The following is a 19,080-nucleotide window of genomic DNA, read 5'->3' as shown; positions in this document are numbered from 1 at the left end:
CCACTTGTTGTTGATTCTTCACAAAAAATTTTATATCTTTATGTTTGAAGCCTGAAATGTGGCAAAAGTTTGAAAAGTTCAAGGGGCAGAATGCTTTTGCAAGGCACTGTATAATAAAAACCAAGGGCAATGACAAACTGTGCCTAGAGTTGTTGCTGGTTGAAGACATTTCATGAATGGCTTTCAGAATTCATGGTGTGACGTGTAAGTTAGCAGAGAGGCCAGCTTCAGTAGCTCTGACAGCTGTGGGCCTGTCCCACCGACAGCTACTCCTTCCCAATAACAGAGGAAGTCATTCCTCCCTGGAGCATTAACATCTGCCATCTATTACACACCAACACACACAATGAGGCATAACACTGTACATTAAGCAGGTCCTTAAGTTAAACCCAATGTCTCCATTATCTCAGTCAACACCGCACGCACTGACACACACCGCAAATTTTGAAACCATGCTAATCTCAAACATCTAAAGCCGTCTTAGTTCACAAAAGTACAAACAATTTCTCACACAGCTAAGTTTGCAATACATCATGGATGTATTGTGAGAAACTCTTCTCCACACGTACACAGCACACGGCTATCTGTATCGTACTTTCTTTAGAGCCCTTCCTCAGCACTCGGCTCCACTGCGTCGATTGGGACACCTCAGCCCTGCTCCCACAACCAAACACATATCAGTTTCTCTCATCTGTCTGAGCCCCAACACCCATCTCCACACCTCCTATCAACACCAGGATCCAAACCGAGATCCAGAGATACTGAACGTGAATTCCAGCGATTCCCACAAGGTTTGTAGTAGGACTAAAAACCGTGACTCCAATGTTGGGTCATCTAGTCCCACTAGTCAGTGCTCTGAACCTTTTTTCTTCAATGATTTGTGATCTTCCCCAGTGTCCATGGATTACATGAAATCCTCTTAACCTTTATCATAGTAGGGATAACACGACAATGTAAGGGTGGGGTCATCTGGACCCCACAAGATAGCACAAGGGTTAGGACAAAGTTTTCCCATTGTTTTTCTCTCCACAGTGAAGCCCGTAGAGAGAAAATGGTCATATTTTAATCTAACCAAAACAATAGTTTTATCATTAAAATTACTATTTGATCAATCAGAAACAATAAGAAAAACTCAAAGTTCAATTCATCAGTTCAATGAATTTGTGTTGAATTTTTTTTTAAAGTGAAAATAGATTTGAACTCATTAAAACCTCAACTACATCTAGAAGACATTTCACTGCTCATCTGTGCAGCTTCTTCAGCTTTAACAGGGGAATCTGAATTATTTGAGCTGCCCAAAAAGTTAAAAATATCATTCGAACAGAAGCATATGTCAAAAATCCAGTGGTTTTCTTTAACTTGACTTTACTTGATTGGGGTATTTGGCACCACTCAGGTGGGACCTATCCGTGGTTTATTGTTGGAGTGTGGTGGTTGGGAACGAGACCCCAGTCTGCTGGGCAAAGATGTCAAAAGAGGAATTTAACAAGCAACAGGTCAGAGCCCCCCTGACTGCCATGCCTTTGCATTGACCTCTTTGCTCTGCCTGTGCATTTTGTCGTCGAGGTGGACCAGTTATGGTCTCCATGTATTGGTGGGTTTGAAATTTACAGGTACAGTATGTGTTTAAGATCCTTCTGAATTTCTGGAACACAACATAAGGGAGGACAAGGCAGAGTCACTGTGGTCTACTTTTTTTTTTGGTAACCTTTGAGTTTTTAATATTTTTGCTCTGGGCTGTAATACTTTGATTATTCTTCTCCTATTTTCAAGTGGATGATGGGAGCCGAATGAGACATCCTGATCAGTGGGACTGGGTTTCCTGACATCTCGATGATCAGATTCCTTAAAGATCAGATTCCCCTTAAAGAAGGGCAAACAATGGTCCTGCCCCCCCCCCCCCCCGAGTACGGTAATTTTAATACATCTCTCCACTGCATTTATGTAGTGATTGATTTCTTCAACTTTCTTCATTTTATTTTAACCCATGTGGCAGCTATGCATCTAAACCTAAATGTGGGTCTAATTCTTCTCCTTTTATATCCAAAAGGACATTTGTCGTCCATTTAGTTGAGCATTGGATCGTAGACATATACATCAGCACTCATAACATATTGTTACCTCTGAAGTGGTCAGCACATACGCATACAGAAGTAATCTGGATTCAGTAAAAACCTGAAGAAGCTACTTGGATCAAAACGTCTTCTAGATTAACGTCTGACGGCCATCTGCCCAGAAGAACAGAATTCTGTTATAATGAGTGCAGGCTGTTGAGTTTTGACAAACTTCAGTTGGAAGAAAAATGAAAATAAAAATCCAACAACTGCAGGGATTTCTTCACAAGCAACCTAACATGTTTCTGCTTTGAGTGGGTGGACAGTAAATTACAAAAAGTGCCACAAAGCGACAAACATGTACCGACACAATAAAAGCTTCAAGTATACAAAAACACAAACAGTAAAACTGCAGCACCTTCCAAATTAGCCTTCCAAAGTTCACGTGGCCGTAGGATCAGCTCAAGAACTGTGCAGAATGTGTTTCCATGACACAGCAGCTGCTTCCTTCAAAGCCACACATCAGCAGTGGAGACGTGTTCATTGGAGTGATTAGCACATCTCCCTAAACACACTCCCTTATAAACGAGTGGAAAGCCTTCCCAGAAGGGCTAAAGCTGCTATAATTGTATAAGCCAGGTTGACATTAAACCCAAATGGACCAACAATGAGGTGTTATTTAACATGTAAATGCCTTTTAAAATACAGGCAGACTAATATTTTTGACCAAAAAATGCATGCATCTATTTTTGTTAGTATGAGTCGGGTTTCTACTGTGTGTAAAATACATATTGTCACAACTTCCTGTCCACAACAACAACAATCACCGTCCTCTCAGATGAGTGCTGTGCAGTGTGAGCAGACCTGCAGCAGAGTGCCGTGAATGCGGTTGTGTTGGATTGTTGGTCCCGGGCCTGAAGGCAGCTCCTGCAGTAAAGCACCGACAGTGGACGGCACCTGGGTGACCAGCACGAACGGGACGAGAGCGCGAGCGGCCATTTCTCTGGTCCGGTACACGGCGGAGCGGCCGCATCTGCAGAACCAGAGCAGACAGGTTAGCTTCTGCGGCTGAAGAAAGAGACCTGCAAGGACAATCTTTTCATCATTCAATGCATGTAGTTATGTTTGATTTCTCTTTGGATGTTCTAAATTATTTCAACGCTAACTTTGTTCTGAAGAACAAAACAATCAAAGCAACTGTTGTCACGACTGATTACAAAGGTTTCCTGCACTGCAATATAACTCCACAAACTACCAACCATTAAATGATCCCCTTTTTGATTTAGAAAACCATGATGGTTTTCTAAATCAACCTAACCCTTGGACATAAACAGCTCCCAGGCCAGTAGATGACCGATAACCCAGAACGAATTATTTTCAATGGATTACCTAACCAGCCAGGAAATGCTCCGCTACCCTTTGTTATTGCCCACACACAGACGGTCTCCGTCCCACGGTCATTTTTAGCTTTCTCAACTGACGGACAGTGTTTCTCGTCCCGCTGTGTGTACGTTAAAATTAAGGCTGATTACAAGGCGATAGTCTTTCTTCCTCTGGTGTCATAACACAGCCAGAGCTCACATGAAGAGCGGAGACATTCGGCAGCTCACAGGACGACAGAGTGGAGCTTTGGCAGAGCGATGCTACTGAGATAAGGACATTTTAGCAAGCACATGTTTCTGTGCTGAAACAGACATTTACAGTCAGCTACTCAAGAAACCATACTTCAAATGATTGGTCGTTTTCAGCTTGGGATAAGTCTGTGGACTGAATTTGAATGAGAGGGAAATGCTGCAGAAACAGTCCTATTTAGAGCAAACCATGGACTGAGCCAGCATTTGTCATGTAAATCCCACAGCATTTATTTTCTTCTGTCTTGTTTTTTTGTCGTTCAAATAAACCATTCATCAACTGGCTGTAAATATTTAGATAAAGTTGTGTTTGCAGTTACACTCTTTAGTAAGCACAGCAAAAAGAATAAAAAATAAAAACTCTACAAAAAGTTGTAAAACTATGACTGAAGTTGCCAGCACATCATTTTCTCTACTACAATTCCTGCCATATCATAACCCCAGTGTCCATCTTCTTGTCAGTGGCTTTATTGAAGCAAACATCTCCAAAATGCAGACGGGGGAAGCTCGGACATTAAATGTTGAGGATTTAATCTTCAGTGGAACGTTGTTTGTCTAATCCTGAGCTTCCTTGTGATACTGATTATCGTTCAGAGTCCATGAGGATTAATCTAGACTAAACAAGCAAGCCAGGCTGCTGTAAAAACAGCATCCAAATGGTGTGGATTCCTTTTTATAAAAAAAAACAAGTTAGACAGAATTTGTGCTGTAAATGTTTGGGGGGAAGCACCACATAAAAACGGCTTCAAGATCCACTCCAATCATCTTGTGATCCATCGTAAAATTGTTCCCAGTGGTCTTTCAATTAATATTAATCCATAGCCATTAGCCATTATTTAAAAATTTGTCAGTTTCTGCAGAATTGCAGTAGTTTGTTAGTAATTGTGGGCGGGACTGTTGGAGCAGAGTAAGCCCGACCCCACGTCCCGTCACTCTTCTGTTTACACACTGCTCCCCCTCACAACCCCAACCTAACATTACTGGTGCAACAAGAATGGCGAGCAATATTGGGATTATGCAGCCCTACAGTTTTGAGCCAGATTACAGCTCAGTAGAGGAAAACATAGACATATGTGGATCTATTTGTTTACAAGTGGATGCATCAGAATGCAGGGAGGTTGTGGCCCGCACACTGTATTTTTTACGTCACAAATAAGCACTTTTTTAAACGGCAATTTCTTTTCCTGCTCCTGATTCACAACGATTTGAATATAGAAATACTCAGAAATGCAACTTTAAGCTTAGTATTGTTTAACAAATGTCCGTCATCATGAGAAAAATGCCACAAGAACATGCCAAAAACACCAGAAACACCATTTTCATCAGAGTAGGATCTTTAAAGTACTTTCTTACAAATGTGCGCCTTTCAGTTCCACATTTAAATCTGCAGTTTTGCTACACTTCAATTAGAAATTTCCAGCAGGCAGCCCTCGGTATAAAGGACATAGGGACTGCCTGACTGTCATTATTTAAAAAGAACTAGGCTGAATTAGGAAACTGGACATGCGTATAGAGAAAAAGTCAAAGGGAACGAGGGTTAAAACCAGTTTCAAAGGCTTGTTGTGGAATCAAAGCGGAGCACCAAGGATAAAAAAGCAGCTCTGCTTCACTGTGGAAAATTTAGCAGAGAGCTCCAGAGAAACGTGTAACAGCAATCCATCACTGCAAAGGCATGCTGGGATAAAACACAAGCTTTGAGGCTTCTTTGGGTTAGGGGGAAAAGGCACATTACAGCTGCGGGAGCAAATGTCTAAAATCAACGCTGAGTGAGGAGGTTAAACAAGTTTGATTCTTGTCATGATTAGACTGAAAGGTGGCTGAAAGGAAAAGCTTTATGGGTTTAAAACAAAGAGATCTGTTGGGAGGCAACAAACGATTTTCCACCTGCTGAGGGCATGTCTCTTCCTCTCTCACACTGCTTAAAGGCAGAATAGCTAAAAGCAAGAATTTAACACAGCAACCAATTAGCATACTTTAGCTCTAAATGCCCCTGCTCATTAATTAAACACAAACGCACCTACAGCATTGGCAAAACTCCACGACCAGTCTCGACTTCCCACCCCTAACAGATCCATATGTTAACTATCTGTGATAATTTCTCCCATTGAAACTCTTCTGCAAAAGGAAATGACAGTTTGGAGGGGTGTAATTTAGAAACAGCAACATCCCCTGTGGGACCAGCGTGCAGACTGTTGACTGGCATGGATGAGGCTCATCTGGCCTTTATTTTAGGCAGCTGGGAGAGCCGTTTCCTCCTCAGAGACTGCTCATACCGGTTAAAAGAGTGCCAGTATCATTGTCTGTACAGAATGTACACAAAGCGTAGCAACGACGGAGTTGCATTGCTCATTCTTGTAGCTGTGGAGAAAAATATCATCAGTTCTGACGGCCAGAGCTCCCTGGTCAGGGCAGCAGCTGTGACTCCCCAGTCTTCTGCGTCTTAAAACATCTGGAATGAATGAGGGTCATGGCATCGTGAGCAGATGTCAGACATTTTAAATACAAAGACATTTGGACACCAACTAAAGCTCACAACTTGATGACTGCTATGTGCAAAGTCCACCAAGTTGGCCTCAGTCTTGCATCATAAAACTTAAACTAAACATACTCTATTTTCAGTATCACCCATTTTAGGGCAAACCATGACTTGGCTTTATCGAGTGAGTCTAACGATCCTGTCAAGTCTGCCGGCTGAAATACATTTATTTTTCTGCTGGTGACAGACGTCATTCTTTAACTGTTAAAGTGCTTCCTTTATAATAGGCGAGAAGGGAAGCAGCAGTTATTCAGATTGTTATCAATTTAAAATACAGATACAATTTGGGATTTATCAAGGAGGTGCTACAACAATTAGAGCAAAAAAAACAACAGGACCTTTTCAATCAGTCATGACCAATAAAATGATGAGGTGCATGATACTGGCAGGTTTGATCCACACCAGGGTTCACTTCCGTGGATATTCCACTTTGACAGGTGCGGAAGCTCACCTGAACTCTGGTCCGGAACAAACCAGTAGCATATAAAAGGGATCTGCTCTCAACATGCGTTTATCAGCCCGGGGTCTGGGTCCTGTTCTTGGTGTTTTTTACACGTTCTTGTAGCATTTTCTGATATAAAGAAAATAAATATCAAAACAGCGTTTTAGAGTATTTCTTTGTTCAAAATGTTGTGAATCAGTAGCAGATCAAAAAACTGCTGTTTGAAAAGTTTCTGTCACCAACCAAGCCCAGTCTCCGGCATTTCAGGTCCAATACCAGTTCCTGAAGAGTACAGATTCTGACCCCCAGAAATGTGAATGATGTGATCCCATCAATGGGCTCACTTCATGACAAAGCAAGCCATTTATTGTTGTAAAAACTTCTGAATAGGGGTGTAACTATTAGTTTTAACAATGATTCAATTCATATCATAATTTATGGGTTATGATTTGATTCATAGTCGATTTTGGTTCATTTTGGAGGATCCGATTGACAGACCTTAAACAGATCCAGGACATCTTTAGCCAAAAATTCAACCAGTTTGACTCAGAGGTTTTCCATATTCCTTGTGTTTCTAGAAGATAATCAAGTGTAAATTAAATATGTGTACAAAAAAACTAGTAAATAAGAATGAATGTCAAATCCATTCACATTTCAGTTTTCTAAAGCTCAGCCCAATGTTGTTTTTCCAAATCCAAAGAATCCAAAAGGGAACCTTCTTAGAACATTCTAGCACACTGGATGGTCACATGACTTTGCTAAATTCAGTTTTTCCACACATTGGACTGGAATGATGGACTGATCCGATTTTGCTGACATCACATGTCTGTTGTCCGCTCTGATGCATTTGCTTGTTTTTGCGTTATAGTAAAATGAACCTACCATGTCTCAATCCAAGTGTTATTTTCCAATATCAATTATTGATTTTTTAACAGTATAGGTTGATTCGATTTGATTAACAACTTGCCTCAGACAGATGGAGCTGGCTGATCGTAGGAATAGAAATCAATTTATCGTTACACCCTACTACAAAGCTTTCAATTCACAATCTCAACACCCCGCTTAGCATCTGCAGCTCAATATAAGAAGTGTGAAACCTTCAGTTTGTTCAATTGAGTGGGATATGATCTAAACTGGGATGTTTTCTCATCTTTAGAAAAAGGCTGCTTTCCGTTAAACCAACATAATTCTTTAAATCTTGAACCAATCAGTGGTCTGACGGGCCTCCAAGCAGAACCTGAGCAGAGTTAGAGAAAAGTGGTTTAACCTCTAATGGAAAATAACATTCTGTTGAATGCGACGGTGAGGCAAACACATCAATAATAAACGTTTTTCTTATTGAACAGGTTTTGCTGATTCAGTCAGAGAGGGCACAGGTGTGCACACATTCCCACACCACTTCCAGCGTCGTTAAGCATGCGGGATGGCTTAATGACGGCCGATTTCTGCCAGCAGTTCTTCACCCTTCGTCTCCATCCACAGAAAAAATGATAATAACAGCCGCAATTCAGCATTGACGGTGGTCCGTTTTGGAAGCTCTGCAATAGTTTATGGCCCCTAACATTGGCTTTTCCAAAGAAATGAGATATAGCACAGCTCGGATGAAACAGTGAAAATGGGAGTGAAGCACTGGGAGTAAAGAAAAAAAAAAGGCTGGACTGGATATAACAGAATATAAATCACTATGACAACACTTCAGGGCTTTGGAGGAGAGGAAGAGTAAAAGAAGAAAAAATGAAAAAGAATAGAATATTAATATTTTCTCTTTGCTGCGATGATCGTTTGTTAGTCATCATTTTCGGCACCAGGAAATGTTAGAGATCTTACAGTCGGGAGGATCTAAAAACCCACATGATGTGAAAACCAAAAACCATCTGATTCTTGGATGTCACTTTTCCGATTATGGAGTAAAAAAAAAAAAAAGGGGGAGGATTAGTCATCAACCTCATTAGAGACACCAGCTTGGGGAGGAAGGAGTTTGAATAGAGAAAAATGTCTGGAGCCAAAGAAGTTAGAGCTGGTCTATATTTAACATCTCCAACATGTGGGCTTCATTTGGGACGACGTGTGAGCTGCATTCCTGTTTCTGACTGAAACAGACTCAGAGAAAGTCCAGTGAACCTAAGACTTTACCAAATGACCAATTATCAAAACGCACAGTCACACTTTTATTAATTACTTTGAACGGATTCTGAGAATGTCATTGGTGTTGGGTGTCTTGGAACCTTTCAAATTCTGATGGGTAGCAGTAACTGGTTTACAGCACTGTCCAGTAGGACCCTATTGAACCCACAGATGTTGCCAGCGATACCAACACAACACCCTCTCTTTGACATTCCATAACTCTTCAACCGTTTACACGGTCAACATGAATCAGCTCATTTTGATGCGCAATATTGCGACTGTTCCTTTCAGCTTTGCACCAAAATGCAACACATCACCAACTAAGTGTTGCATAATGGAACAAAGCCGCTTGACTCTGCTTCAGAATCCACTAGTATTACATTAATTGCGTAAACGGTTGAAGAACTCCTGTGGTCGAAACAATGTCAACACTGAAGCTAAAGCTCCGGCGTTAAAGGGTTAATCATTGGAAAAGGCACTGAAGCCCACATTGCTCCTGGTGGCTATAGGTTGGTACCAGTGTCGCCATCTGTGTGTGAGTGTGTGAGTGTGCATGGGGGAATGGAACTGGTGTGGGATTTCTAAGAAGAAAGTAAAGCGCTATACCATTAAACACCATTTACGATGTTACTTTTCTTTCCACCATCTGAGGTTCCGGGTCAGTTCTCCTTTGTACTGTTTAGAACAAAGATTCATAGTAAACCAACATTTCTGGAAATGTCTCCAAAAATGTATGAAAATTCAGAAAACTTCTAGTGAAAATAAGGTTAAAACTTCCGTTTTCTGCAGATGAATAAAAACATCTTTATTTGGATCAAGAGCTCAGAAATTACATCAACCATTTCTCAATGATTATGAGGTGATACATTATAAAAATGTCATTTAAACTGATGCACTGAGGAGATGTCGGCATGTCAACAACCTAAATTAATAGCTTGATGTAAATGACGTTGATAAACTATAATTCTTTGTTAAAACAAAAACCAGCATTAAACAATCTGTCAAACAAGTACCCATAATGGCAATTTACTAAGATGGTATTTAAAAGAAAACACAAGAACAACAAAAGGTTTTAAAACCTAATTAGAAACCTTTACACAACAAAAACCTTCTTGCTGGAGATTACCTGGATTAGGTAGTTAGGATCACCTGATCCATCTCTTCATAATGGATCAGCCATCCATTGTGTCATAGTGGATGGCTGTAAAAATGCAATGAGGTGGATTTGAGGACAAGGGTTAGCCAGTTCTCTGACTCTACCATCATCATTTTTGGAGGTGAAATCAACATGACTTGAGACAAAAATAAACAGTGTGGCACTGTCCAACTGTATGCCACAGATAATGTATTTTATATTCAAAGTAGCTAAAAAAACCCCGCAATACTGTGTGAATTTGTTTTTAGGGCTTTAGGTTGGTTGGGATTTTTCTATTTCAGGATGATATGAACTACACCTCTGTTTGCAGGTGCCGCGAAGGCAGATGAAGATGGTTCACAAATATTAGCATTTTTCTCTATCTCAAGAATGTACCAAGCCAACTGCTAGGACAGAAGTTTCCCATTCGTCTCCATGAAGCATTACCCAAAAAAACAATGAGCGAACTCCGATAAAAACCAGCCGACGTTAAACGAAGCCTGCAACACAAGACGACACATAACCCGAGAGGCCGAGCGAGATAAGATGGCTGCTTTGTCTTAGTGCGCAGAATCAAGAAATGGGTGCACAGAGCGGCACAATAACGTCAGGTCACCATCCCATATTAACAGCTCAATTCAGATCTTATACGGGGAAAAAAGATGCAATGGATTTTCATATAAGTAGCTGAGCCACCTGTGTCAACATTTGATAAAAGACGCAGAAGCATGGAAGTGATGTTGAGACTGCAGCTGTTTTGTCTCCCTGATTGTAAATTGTTCTATACTTAGAGCTGAAGTTCTGTGAAAGGTTGTTTGAGCAGGTGCCTGAAAGACCCTTCACTTGCTTATTATCGTGTCTGTTTGAGTTTAGGAGGGCGAACTGACGGGAAACACCGTTTTTCTGATAATGGTGGCGAGGGACAGAGATGAGCACACAATGCTCCCTACCAAAGCCAGTCTAATGCCTTCTACGCCTGAAAATCTATTGATGCCACCATGTAAAAGGCCTGTAACTTATCACATGGCTATGGCTACACCAAAACAGGTCAAATCTGTCGCAGACATTTAGATTTTCCATGATTTTCCATGTTATTATACCTGTGTGTAGAACTAAGTCTTACCTCATGATGAAGGGCATGAAGGGGGCAAGTCCCAGAGGGGAAGAGGATCCATCCATGGGGGAGGGGTAAAGGCGACTGAGCACCAGCAGCAGCAAAAACAGGCTGGGGTGTAGCTTCACATGACCACTATCACTAAACACACAAACAGATGACACAGGTCAAAGACGCATTTCAGCAAACATACTAGCAGAACAGAGATTCCATGTCTTGCATTTTTTTCCAAGAACCAAAGGAAAAAACAAGATCCCCTCCCGACTAAACACTGTGCTGTGGACATGTTTGTTTGCACCTCTCCAGGTTTCTCTTAATCTTTCCCTTTATTTAACCACAAAGAAACTTTGAAGTCAGATCTGTTGAATAAAGAAATCTCTGTAGTAGATACTGTCCGAGTGAACGACCGACCACAAAGAATTCCAGAACCAGGACTCGTCGAGTAGGTCAGAACAGAAGCAGATGAACATTGACGGAACTGTAGGCGTCACATGACCCAGTAATTCAGGATTCATTCATCAAAGACAGTGGAGAGATGAATTCTCAGGAGCCTTTTAAAGAGAATACACAAAAATAATACAAAGGCTTGTCTCAGGTTGGACAAAAACACCTGGATCATCCCCAAAACGTCCTGAATAGATAAGCCACAACGAAACCTTCTGTAACTAGTATCCTGTTGCATCCAAAGTAATTTAAAAAGAGATTGTTTCATCTAAGCAACAATCATAGAGGAGGTACTGTGACGATCTTGGGCTGCTTTGCAACTTCAGAACCTGGATTTGCCTTAGTTGAACGAGTTATTGATTCCAGACAGTTAACTTGGTTTGGGAATCAGGATCTATTGGTCAATGGTGTCATGACCTTTAACTATCCATTAGTGTTAAAAACTCATCAAATTGAGAAAAAAATTATGCAATAGAAAGAAATAAAAACAGGTATAGGATTCAATGGGATCTTCTGAGGGGGCACTTGCTTTTTGTTTTTATGTACGTAGGCCAAGGCATGTCATAGACAGCTCTTTTATAGATGGGCTGCCGTGGTGCAGAGGTAGAGTGGTTGACCTCGAAAAAATTGCAAGTTCGGTTCCTGCCTTACCCGCCAATGTACTGAAGTCCTTGGCAAGACACTGAACCACCAACTCCTGGTGGTAATACGTTGGTGCCATGTATGCCAGCGGAACCACAATCACTGTGTGAACGTGTGTGTGTGTGTGTGTGGGTAATTAGGACTGTTCCTGGAAAGCGCTACGCCAAAAAAGATATATTTTTGTCATATCTATAAATGCATTTGGGTAATCAAGAAGTAAGATTAAAACTTGTCTGATTATCTGAAATATAAAGGTGTAATGAGTTCAAACACAAGTGGTGAAAAAGTTTTGCATCAGAAAATCCTCAACCAAAAAACAAACAAACTGTACAGTAAAAACTAATAAAGCACAGGTGTGAAGACAATGGGGACCGGAGACCAGTTTGCCAAGCTAATTCAGTGTTTTTTTAGAAAAAAGGTAATCGATACCGTCATTTTAGTTCAAATTTGGAGTATTTTGGTCTATTTTCTCTGCACTTCACCGACAGACATCAGTCAGCAACAACTCAAGCAAAGACATTACCAGAACAAAATGTTATCTTTATTTTCAGACAGAAATTCATATCCTCACAGTAATAATAATATACAATCCATGTATTATGTATTTCAAGAAGATAAAAATACATACAAAATGAAAAACAATGTCTCACATTTTCAGCTCAGTGAGAAAGAAAATGTAACTCAGGCAATCTTGTTTTTTTTATTGTTACACAGTTTAGTCATAATACACATGGATGCACGTGAAGGTTGTTTAAAGAGGCTTCGCAAAAACCAAGTAACTCAAAATCAAGCTGAGAGAATCCGAAATTTTTTATGCAGATTAGTAGATGACAGTGGTGAAGCAGGCACACACAGGACGCAGAGGACACATGGTGACCTGTGGCCTTCTAATGTTTGCCATAGAACAATCAGAGCTGGACTATGGACATTTGGGAGCTTGTTGGTTTTCTTTGAAATATTGTCTAGAACTTCAAGTTGTTTAAATACTTGGTCAGTTATAATTGTGTGAGTGTTGAGGAAAAATTACACTTTGGTGAGAGAGGTTCTCTAATCTCGACCTGCAGCCTCGTAAATGAATGGAGGAATCTATGTCCCTCAAATGTCTGGAGGAGTACGGTAGTTGAATCACCAGCATCAGGCGATTGTTGATCAAACTGAGACTCTGACATGATTCATGTTTAAGTCTCAAAAGTCCTACCACAACTCTACAAAACCATTCTAGTTTTAGCGCTCACAAACTCTTTGAAACCGAGTCAGAACATGATAGTGAACCTCATTACAAATGATGACATAAGAAGTACTGTAACTCAGTCTAACTCAAAGACTGAGTGATGCAGTGAGAGGAAGAAAATGGGTATCCACCACTGACAGTGTGTGTGTGTGTGTATATATATATATATATATATATATATATATATATATATATATATATATATATATATATATATACACACACACACTGTCAGTGGTCCCTTATACTGTCAGTGGCCGAGTACTGTGTTCATTTCTCTATGGAAGTGCTTTCTTTAGGGTGCTTTCACAGTAAGCTGCTTGGTCCACACCAATGTCTCGTTGTTTAGTAAGTTTACTTTGCTAGATTAGTTACATAAAATAAAACAAAATCATACCACAGGGAAACAATCATAATTTCAACTCTGTCATTTTTTTCATAAAATATAACCTAAAAGAAGTTTAGAAAAAAGTGTTGGTGTTTTTATTTTTGTTGTGAAGTTGGGTTTTTTATATGGAAGTGAATGGCGACAGGTGTGATGTTGCAAAAGCCAAACAGTGGTTACATTGAGAAGTGTGTTGGCTCCATTTATCGTCAGTTTTAAATCAAAGTTTTGCTTCTTAACCAAACAAAGGAGTGACGTTTTTTAATGGGCAAATCCTTTACATTGCTGTATTTGTAAATTACGGAAACCTGGTCTCTTTTTTCAAAGTGGGGTAAAACAACAAAATACCTCCTCTACCTGCATAAATCCACCCAAACTATGACAGTTCTGAATCTAAATCTGATATCAGCCAGCTCAGTGGAACCTTTCTCTGCCAGTTTTCAGTTTCACTCTGCACACTGGAAGAAAAGGAACAGAGAGGTGTCTAAATTCCATCATGTATCCCTTGCTTTTTTTTAACCTCTATATATGCCACTTGCGTGGTACTTGAAGATGATGAGGAAGAATGTGTGTTTACATTGTCGTGCGGCTTTGCAGCTGAGCTCTGTGAAGGTCTGTAAGTATGTAAAGTCTGCTAATGGGTGTAAAAAGAGCAGCATGTCCTTCGGACCGCTGTTAGTCATGAGGATCTCATAGAATGGAGACAGAACAACACACCCTCATGCAAAAACAACGTGTGCTTTTCATTACCGAGCCCGACAAAACACACACACCGCCATCCGCTGGGACTTCCATACATCGAAGAGATGGGAAATGTAATCTCAGCCAATTAGTAGCTGGTTAAATGTGCTTAAAGTGGCAGTTCAGCCAAGCACAGCGGGACAGGATGTGATGTCATGCTGGCGGGCAGGGCAGATGGAGGGGAACTGCAAACACATTAGGCTTTGGTGAAATACAGCTGGAGCAGAGAAAGTTGACAGGATGAAAAAGAGGCTCTTCTGCATTTAAGAGCAGTCTGGAATTCTCCGCAGAGGTCTGCCATGAATGTCTCCCTGAACTCCAAAATCTAATGCAGCATCTGGGCGCTCTATGAAAAAGGGTTTGTTTCTTTGGGGGGGGGGGATTTTTATTTCTCCACAAACAGATCAGTGAGGAGATACAGCAGCGGAGACAGATTTAACAAAAAGGGGAGAGAAAAAAAAGCTCCAACGTAAACTAAAGTCTTCAATTTCCATTTTAGTTGCACTCAGACAACTAAATCATCTGAGCCGTTTTGAAAATCTCTTGAAATATGATACGAAAGCAAATTTCCTTGCAAGCAGAGGTAGGTGCAGAAAAGATGAGACACTGTCTCTCCCTAATGTGGGCACTGAACTGAAATAGTTTTAGATAAACATATGCAGGGCCCAAAGGATTTTTTTTTACCCCAATCTCCACTTTGCTAAAAAAGAATGGAAGTTAGAGATACGCCAACAGCCCAAAGTGCAAGAAACAGTGCGATATGTACGAAAAAATAGTAGCAAAGATAGTGTCGCAGTTTCTGTATCATTAATAAAACAACTAGAACTTCTGCTGATCTGCAGCATCTTTGGAGGAGAAAAACAGAGCTGAGGTCCCACCAGGTTCTTCTTCAATCAGTGGCTGTGGTGCAGAGGTAGAGCGGTCGACCTCCAATTGGAAGATTGGTTCGCCCTCTGTCCGTCCATGTGTCAAAGTGTCCTTGGGCAAGGCACTGACTGGGACTGGGACTGCCAAGCACTTTGGGCTTTGTTGTTTTTCAGTCGCATCGCACCAGCCTTTATTCTGAAGGCTAAAAGGATAATGTGGATCATAGCAAAGCTCGATGGTGGTTTTGTCCAGATCTGGGGCCTCATTTCTAAACGTTGCGTACGCACAAAAGAAGGCGTACGCCACTCTTTACGCAGTAGTTGATATTTATAAAAAGCAAGCTTGACGGGAAAATGTGCGGTCCTTCACGCAAGCTCTGACCCAGGCGTACGCACAAAAACGGGTGAAATGAGAAACGGCGACACCGTCGGCAGATGGAAGAAACACGTGAAAGTGAAAATGACAATACTGCCTCCCAGAAATAACATGAAGACTTCACAAAGCAAGTCTTACAATTAACAGCCTACACGAAGACCCGTTTGATCGATCAGCAGTGAAACAAACAAGAAAGATCAAACGAAAATTACAACAGAAATCCAAATGAACACTTATTTGCAAAATTTACGGGCAACTATGGGCGTGTCATGAAGCCGCAAAAGCTGCGCTGCATTTAGAATTGGTTGTGATTTATTAAGGGAAAGATGCGTAGGATGTGCGTGCGCACGGTTTTATAAAGCCGAATATTTCTGTGCGTACGCACGTCCTATGTTTCATCCGTACGCCACTTCTGACGCAAATCCTACGCAAAGTTTTATAAATGAGGCCCCTGGGCTTCTTTGATCTGCTGCATGTGGAGTTAATGATGGATTTTATCAAATCTGAGAGATTGTCCAAAGCTAGATCCCAAAAAATGATGATCCCTGGACTTTCCTCTAAATTCAGCAGAAGTCCTAAAAATTTGCAGAGTTTCATGGAGTTGTGTGGCTTGGACCTAAGAAAAAATCTCTTGTGGGAATTAGAGAAGATTTGCTTGAGATAAAGAAGCTTGCTTGTTTTCCTCAGAGAACAGAGACATTTGTTCAAACCTCCTTCAAATATCTGCTTCTGCAGCAAATGTTCTTTTCAGTTCCCTCACTGAACTCATCTTAAGTAATAAACATATGAATCAGAACAAACATTGTTTCAGGAGTAAACTTGCTGTCATACGAGCAAAAGATGAATATTCAGAAACTGAGCATCTGTGTGTTAAGAATAGGCCACACGTATGTTCAATCCTAGTTCTCAGTCTCTACCATCAGAATTATTTTCCAGCTCTACCTGCCTCACCTCCTGGTTAGCTGGATCAGGTGTAAACTTCTGATCTTCAGCACCAAATGAGGCAACAAAGGCTGGAAAACATGCAGAAGGGCAGATCCAGGATCACCCTTGGGAATTTACCCAATGACTGCGTATGGTGTGTGTAACCGGTGTGTGTAAACGGCGTGTGTAACTGGTGTGTGTAAACGGCGTGTGTAACCGGTGTGTGTAACCGGTGTGTGTAACCGGCGTGTGTAACCGGCGTGTGTAAACGGCGTGTGTAAACGGCGTGTGTAAACGGCGTGTGTAAACGGCGTGTGTAAACGGCGTGTGTAAACAGCTTGTGACATCCGTCAATGGTTTGCCAGATAGGCATCACGGAACCCCGACCTTTCTAGAATTGGGTGGACAAAAAAGCTAGCAACAAAGTCGGCAGAGCGCTTGATGAGGAAAATCTACAACTGAGGGTTTGACAACTTCCTGTCTATCAAAAAGCCACAATTCTGGAGTCGGATATAAATGATAATGCTCATAAAAAGTCAGCATAAGGCTTACTGGCTAGTGTAACAAGCCATCCAGCAGTTACCTGGGGAGCTGGGTTGGCTCTGGTTTTTTGTTTCAACCAGCTTTATAGAGAATTTTTTTTTTTTTTAAATAAAAACCTTTCACAATTTATGTTGATTTGAATCAGTGATTGTAAGTTGGCTCATTATATTATAATACAAACTATCAATCTCAAATAAAGCAGATATGTTTTAACAATACCTACAGCCTTAGTCACATGCACCTGGACAGTGGGTTGACCTGTAAGGGTGGTGCAGATTTTTGGGTTGATGGGGTCCGTAGAGGGTCGTGTACAGGTGCGGTAGCATCTTAACAGGAGCGCAGGTGTGTCTTGCAGTTCCCTTGAGGCTCATGCAACCTCAAGGGACCTCATATAAATGGAACAAACCATTGTTGAGAGTGGGGCAGTTTATTGTAAAGTAGGACAATATAAGTTACATGTATTTATGACGTACGAGTGATGCTGTCCTACAACCCTCACACCACATTCTAGTTGTTAATACGGTGTGCGTACTTGTTTCTTACTGATCGCATGCAAACGCTGAATGCGCGGGCAGTATGAGTGATTCAATAGAAAACACCTGTACAATGCCCACATTTAACATTCTATAATTGTTTTATTTTCAAATTTCTAAGGTCAGGCTTCATGCAAGGAGCCCACAAAGAGTGTGGGCTTATCACTCAAGAGACCCTTCTGCTGTGTGCAGGATTTGGGGGGCGTTGGGGATAAAAATAGAAAGTCTGTACAACATTCCTGCATCTCACCTCCTTCACTACAACCTGCTGCATGAACATGTCGGCTCAACGGGTTCACCCGGCGGTCTACAACCTTGATATTACCGGCGGGCCACCTGCATACACCTTGCTATCCACCTTTAAGGGCAGTTGTGACTAAAGTGAACCCCTGTCATGAGTTTATTATCCGCTTAAGATAATTGAAACAAATCCTGATGAGGAAAAAACACAAAGACACCAGGCTTGTTTTCCTTTCATGAATGTTGCTGCCTCTTCTCGGCTCGTTACGAGTTTGTCAGCATGTTGATTCTACATTGTTTATCTTTGAATTTCTGCACACATTTTCCAAGTGTACAGCCTCTTTTTGAACTGTGTTGACGGGTATCTGAGAAAGGGAGCTGCATCACAAAATACATCATGTGTACATTTGGTCTCAAAAGTATAACCTTTCCCAGATCCTAATCTCACTTCTATGTTCTATCCTAGTTTACGGCCTATTTTGGAAGTGTGATTATTCTGTAACTTTGCTGGCTAAAACCACTAACAGCAGTCCTCTGGCCTGCTGTCCTGCTCTGGATGGCTGCAGTGCGGCGCGGTTGGTCTGTGATGGTGGTGCAATTCGCTCTGATGATGTGGGAAGTCAAACAGCTGGAGTCTGGTTCCGTGGGAAATTTGCTGATGTTTTAACAAGAGGCTAAGGGAGTGAGGGTAATTCTGAAAGAGCTGCCCCGAAAAGCTTTCAATTAATTGGATCCATATTAAGATAAGGCTGCCTGGGGAGCCGCTGGACTTCTCAGATGCTTCCAAGAAGGGAGTAAGGGCTGACTAGGATCAGGCCAATGCACTGAAGTGGACTCAACCCTTCACTGCAAAATAACAGGACTAAATCTCAACCAGACATTTATTTCATTCGCTCGTAAAACTCTGTGCTTTGAGCAAACAAACTGTCCACTGAGCGAGGGAGCAAACAGACTGTGAGGTAAACGAAAACTCACTACATGGCAATCAGGCTTTATCTGACAAAACAGTTTGTATAAAGTTTTTTATTTACTGTTCGGAGAAATCCAATCCAACTTCCCATCCACCTCCATTTTAAGGCACCGCCACAGACTACAGACCACAAAACAGGTCAACGATGT

General features: G+C 41.2%; 1 protein-coding gene across 2 annotated transcripts in view; it reads right to left on the bottom strand.

The window, feature by feature from the left end:
* Positions 1-19,080, bottom strand: part of thada (THADA armadillo repeat containing) — a 125,150-nt gene that overhangs the window by 59,441 nt on the left and 46,629 nt on the right. For both annotated transcript variants that reach the window (XM_078931674.1, XM_023963169.2), the window contains exons 28-29: positions 11,046-11,177; positions 2,919-3,087 (exon numbers count right to left, since the gene is read on the bottom strand). In XM_078931674.1, the coding sequence (XP_078787800.1) occupies positions 2,919-3,087; positions 11,046-11,177 (301 nt within the window). The remainder of the gene's footprint in view (positions 1-2,918; positions 3,088-11,045; positions 11,178-19,080) is intronic.

Source organism: Oryzias latipes, chromosome 15 (assembly GCF_053564925.1).
Source record: "Oryzias latipes strain Hd-rR chromosome 15, Olatipes_Hd-rR_3.1".
In the NCBI taxonomy this organism is placed as follows: Eukaryota; Metazoa; Chordata; class Actinopteri; order Beloniformes; family Adrianichthyidae; genus Oryzias; species Oryzias latipes.
This window is presented reverse-complemented; position numbering and strand designations above follow the sequence as displayed.